Source organism: Uranotaenia lowii, chromosome 1 (genome assembly GCF_029784155.1).
Source record: "Uranotaenia lowii strain MFRU-FL chromosome 1, ASM2978415v1, whole genome shotgun sequence".
Taxonomy (NCBI): Eukaryota; Metazoa; Arthropoda; class Insecta; order Diptera; family Culicidae; genus Uranotaenia; species Uranotaenia lowii.
Genome location: NC_073691.1, coordinates 111,547,716 through 111,553,311, shown reverse-complemented (window position 1 = coordinate 111,553,311; position 5,596 = coordinate 111,547,716). Strand labels below are relative to the sequence as shown.

Genomic DNA, 5,596 nt, shown 5'->3' with positions numbered 1-5,596 from the left:
AATTTGAAATTTACTTCCAGTGGTCACTGAGACACTGAAACATTGCTGAGACGCATTGAGGCAAAGTTGCTAGACTACAGTATCGTGCAAAAGTATAGCAACACTTCAAAAATTGCATTTTTGAAAAAAAAAAAACAGATTGCTTTAGCTGTTAATTTGTGGCGATTGTAACATTATTGGGTGGCATAGATACAAGTTGCTGACTACAGTACCGTTCAAAAGGATAACAACATACACTAAATAAAAATATTTTGGAGATTTTTATTTATAAAACACTTCCGAAAAGTCAATAGTGGGTGGTGTTTCCCATCGTTTTTGGTGTCAACAAGTGTGATTTGAGTGGTGTTGAATGATGGCTAGCAAGGCGGAGAAAAAGTTAGCAGCGGACCTTCTGACGAGACGACAAGCATGTGCCGAACGAGATGTGGTGGAGAAGTTCGTAGCGGATTTCACCTATGAACGGGATTGTTGCCAGGTTGCGGTACGTTTGGAGGCGCTCAACAAGTGCAACGAACTCTTCTTGAACGTGCAGAACGACATCGAGATGGGTGACAGCGAAGAACGGTTTGAGACACATCTGGAGTTCCGGGCGGATTTCGAGCATCGGTTTTGCAGAGCAAAAGGTTTCTTGTTGTCCAAACTGGAAAGTAGGGAGCATCCGTTGAGTTCGACGATCATACACGCATCGGCTTCTCACAGCATGGCTTCCAGTTTCCATCATCGGCTGCCGAAAATCGATCTTCCGAAATTTAGTGGAGATGAATCGCGCTGGATCTCGTTCCGTGACAACTTTCTCTCGATGATTCACTGCAACGAGGATATACCGATCCTCAACAAGCTGCAGTACCTGTTACAGTCCCTTGAAGGAGAAGCCAAGAAACCATTCGAGTCGGTGGATATCCAAGCCGATAATTATTCGTCGACGTGGGACGCGCTTAAAAAGCGTTACGATAACAAGCGATTTCTCAGAAAAGAGCTGTTCCGAGGCCTGTATAACGTTCCACCGATACAGCACGAGTCCGCCCAATACCTCAACACAATGGTTGATGATTTCCAGCGACACTTCAAGGCTCTGGGGAAGTTGGGTGAACCGATCGAGCATTGGGACACTCCGCTCATCTTCATCCTTACAAACAAATTGGATGCAGCGACAATTCGTGCATGGGAGCAAGACACTCGACAGAAGGATGAAGTGAAGTACGACGAGCTCATCGAGTTTCTCGTCCACCAGGTCCGGATGTTGAAATCCGTGGACAGCGATCTCCAGCATCGATCCGCAGGGCTCACCGTTTCCAAGGTGGCCGGACAAATCTCTAAGAAACCAGCTCCCATCCGATCTGTCGTGAACACCGCTACATCCGAAGCTCAATCCAGCACTTCGCCATGTCACTGTTGTTTAAGAACACATCCGCTTCACCAATGCACTATGGGGCAGCTCCATACAATGAGGCGGCAAAAAGTATGATTAGGTGTTTTGGACTATTTTGTTATTTTTGAAAATTTTGTATGAAAATTACTATTTTAACTTACTTAAAATAAATTTCAACAAGAATTTTGCATAAATAGCTTTTAAAGTACGATGCTTGGTGTTATTTTTGACCCAACTTTTTATATCTTTTGAAAACCAGGTTTTAGACTAATTGATCATTAAATGATAAATAACATCAAGACATTTCATGAAGCTCAAGAGAAAAATGTTTGAAATGATTGATCAATCATGAGAAACCCTTTTTTTAACAAACCAACATCAACTTTGTTGAATTTTTACTCATTAATGGGTAAAAATTACCCATTTGCATGATATTTTCAGCTTTATTTGACTATAACTCAAAAAAACGGTGCTTTAAGGTGCCTGGAATCTCTTTCATTGTATTTTTAGGACTTGAAAATAGATCTTGATAGTGAAAAGAGTATGGGGAAATGCGGGGATTTTTTTTGGCAAGCCTTTAAAGTTTTTGATTTTTGAAAAAAATAATTATTTACTCATTTTTATCATAGATCAATTTAAAGTGTAAAAATTTTGAACGGTTCAAATGATAGCTTTTAATATAAGCTTTCATATGGTGTACTTCGAATTTAAAAAAAAAGTTTCCATAGAAATATATGTGATTTAAATTTTATTTTCATCATATAAATTTTTCAATTTTCCGAAGTCTGATGTCTGTGGTGCGTTCAGTATTCACGATAATGAGTTGAAAATCTGGGAATATCTTAGTTAAATATTAAGTTATTAACTAGTAAAAATAAAAAAGCGATCCGATAAAGTTCAGTTTTTTACTTTTTGCCGCCTCAAACCCCATAGTGCAATGTCCAGCATTTTCGAACCTGTCAAGCTCCCAACGGCGAGAGCTTGTGATACAGCACAGCCTTTGCTGGAATTGCTTTCGCGCAAACCACCAGGCAAGATCCTGCAAATCCAAGTTTCTGTGCAGGATTTGTCAACCAAAACACCACACTATGTTGCACGACCAAGCAGCACCACCGAACGAGTCCTCATCCGAGGGATCACAAGCAAATCCAGGCCCCAGTAGATTGCTTAGCCCACCAACAGTAAATCTTTCCGTGCATTCAGATTCAACCGTTCTCTTGGAGACAGTCTCTCTGTTAGTTGTCGACCGATACGGCAGAAAGATTCCAGTACGAGCTCTTCTAGATTCCGCAGCAATGTCCAACTTTATCACCAGGAAGCTGGCGAACGAGCTCGCCACCCAACAAACTCCCGTGGACATCGCAGTTGCCGGAATTGGAGAGTCAGTTAAGCGCATCAGAAAAAAGCTAGCTGCCAAAATCGTATCCAGGAACAGCGACTTCTCCGCCACACTCGATTTCCTCGTCATGAAGAAGCCAACTTCCCATCTTCCCACATCCCCGATCGATACAACTGCCTGGAAAATGTCAAAGGTTCCATTGGTGGATCATCAGTTCAACGTTTCAGCAACAATCGACATGATCATCGGTGGAGAATGTTACCATGAGTTTCACACAGGCTTACGCCACTCCCTTGGTAACGGTTTTCCGTTTTTGGTGGACACCCTCTTTGGATGGACAGTTTCTGGCAAAGTGGATTCCAGCTCCACCACCGCACCGCAAGCGTGCTTCTAACACTCCTTCAAGCGCCGCTAAGGTCAACGACAAAGGAGAAGACGCTGCCTGTGGATCCTGCTGCTACGTTGTCTCTTTGGTCAGGCAGCTGTCTGTTACCTGTCTGGAGTTATGCGCATCTGTTCTGCCAGAGGAGGATACTGATGGGCTCAGTAGGAGACGAGTTCCGGAAGTGCACATCACAGCTAGTGAACTGTCCAGGAATCTACATTCCTCCAACTTCCCCGAAAACCCTGGTTGGTATTACGACCATGCATGGCAATCCTCATCCTTGGAAAGCTGGCCTTATTCCGCCGCCACGCGGCTTCATCCAGGTCGAGATGGAGTCATTAAGCCAGCCAAGCGAGATTGTCATCTTTTTTTATTAGTTGATCACCCAGGTGGTAAATCCTTTTTACGGATTGCATTCCAAGGCACGGCGAGCCACCGCGTCCCCCCAGTTTGCTACTCTGGGTCCATGGGTGCAATTGGACGACTCATGATACTATGTACCCCTACGCCATAAAATCCACCTGGGGCCTCTGGCCATAATTCCCATCCGGACCTAGCAACGAAGGCTTTACCCATGATGGGAGACCATACTCGCGCAATGCGCTCCACGGCAAATACTCGTTTTATTCGTACTACACCAGCAATCTCAACCACTCTTTGTCACGATTCACGACTTACGGGTTGGCAGTCCGTTCGCCGCTACTCGTGACTCGAGTCCCACATGCGGCCTCTTATCGCAATTCGTGACGTCATGACCCGCCTCTCCTCACGACTCGAGACCCTCTCACACTCATCCTCTTGACACGATTCGAGGCGACTCTACCCACCACTCCTCGTGTCTCGAGAGCCCTCGATCATCACGTCTCTTGACCCAATTCGAGACGAGAACAACTCGCCTCTCCTCGGGTCCGGAGATAACCACACATCCTTTTTCTCCATCTCGACTCTTCGAGACTCATCCTGAGGCCCATCCACTGGGCGCCACATGTTACGGCACAAGGCCCCTCTGCCCGTCGTGAGTCGGTCATATCCGCGAATCAGGGCTAGGACCACCTGACGCGCGAATTCGACCAACACACCCGCTCGAACATTTGGTCGTCCCGCATATCGGGGTCGCGACTACCCGATACACGTTACGACCCCTCCCTCCTGCAACTGAGCACTGGTACCAAGGTGCCCAGTCGCACCACGTTTTTATCCCACTCGGCACGCAGCCCGTCGGTAGCTGACTGTACCAAGTGTGACGTGTAGTTCTCTTGGCCGTACATCTACAGGTGACGAGTCTGTAGACACGTTTCCACTCTGCACCACGGGGAGGTGAAACTACGTCGCAGAGATTGTCATCTAACTCACCGCCAGCAGTCAACAGGTCAACGCGACAACCCCGACAACTAGAAAGCTACAAAGACCGGTAGAGCTCGCCGAACGTGCTCAACGCGCTAATGGAGCGCTAACAGGTGATTAGCGTTCCTATCATTCCATCCATATCGTTCGATCTACCGGGTCTTTGTTGCTTACAGTTCCTTAGACGTCCTATTGTACCCCGCCATCATCGAGATCCTTCTACAAAGACCGGCAGAGCACGCCGAATGTGACTCACTGCGCATGTCGAGCGCTAATAGGTGATTAGCGTTCCAAACTGTCACATTTTCTCGTTCGATCTACCGGTTCTTTGTTGATTGCAGATCCTATCTTACCATTACCCTACATCATCATCCTATTTCGCCACCGATTATTCATCGCCATCGCCACAAAGCCACGGTCCGAAGCAGAATCTTCTAAAACCGGTAGAGCACGCCGAACGTTGCTCAACGCGCTAACGGAGCGCTAATAGTTCGCCAACTATTGAACATCGTCGCAGCATCTCATCGTACACCATCGAGAACGGCCTACAACAGCAGTATCAACAGCAGAGTCTTCAAAAATCGGTAGAGCACACCGAACGTTGCTCAACGCGCTAAAAGTGGCGCTAACAGGTGATTAGCGTTCCTCTAACCTTACTCTTCGCCGTTCGTTCTACCGGGTCTCTTTTGTCGTCCACAGTTTCTGCACCAGTGCCTAAGTTGAGACGAAGCCGATTCCTCGATGTGCGACGTGCCAGTTGTGCCTTCGAATCCAGCCGAAGTAGTGAACAGCAGCCTTTCCGACGCAAAGATGGTTGATGTCGGGTCCAATCGTGTCTGCTGGTCCAACCATGTACCCTGGTTCAACCATGTACCCTGGCCCAACCATGTCGCATGGTCCAAATGACTGAGGAGCCCGCAATCCATTGGTCCGAAATTAGTTTGAAACGGCAGTTTCAAGGTGGCCGGAATGATCGGTACTGTACCGATCAGGAAATAGCATCTAAGTTTTTGTTTGTAATATGTGTCTAGTTTTATGTTCACTTGACACTTTAATTCATTTGCTCGCAAACACCACTTTCTGTACACGTACCCTAGCGTTAATATGTACTCTCTTGCAACATAAGAACTTTCGCCGAGAGAGACTCACACAATAGTAT

At 46.4% G+C, this 5,596-nt stretch overlaps 1 protein-coding gene across 1 annotated transcript; it reads left to right on the top strand.

Moving 5' to 3' along the window:
• The first annotated feature begins 352 nt into the window (after positions 1–352).
• Positions 353–4,924, top strand: LOC129737809 (uncharacterized). Its single transcript, XM_055728972.1, has 4 exons — positions 353–1,391; positions 2,303–3,004; positions 3,072–3,338; positions 4,779–4,924. The coding sequence occupies exons 1-4, from the start codon at positions 353–355 to the stop codon at positions 4,922–4,924; spliced, it is 2,154 nt and encodes a 717-aa protein (XP_055584947.1).
• The last annotated feature ends 672 nt before the right edge of the window (positions 4,925–5,596 follow it).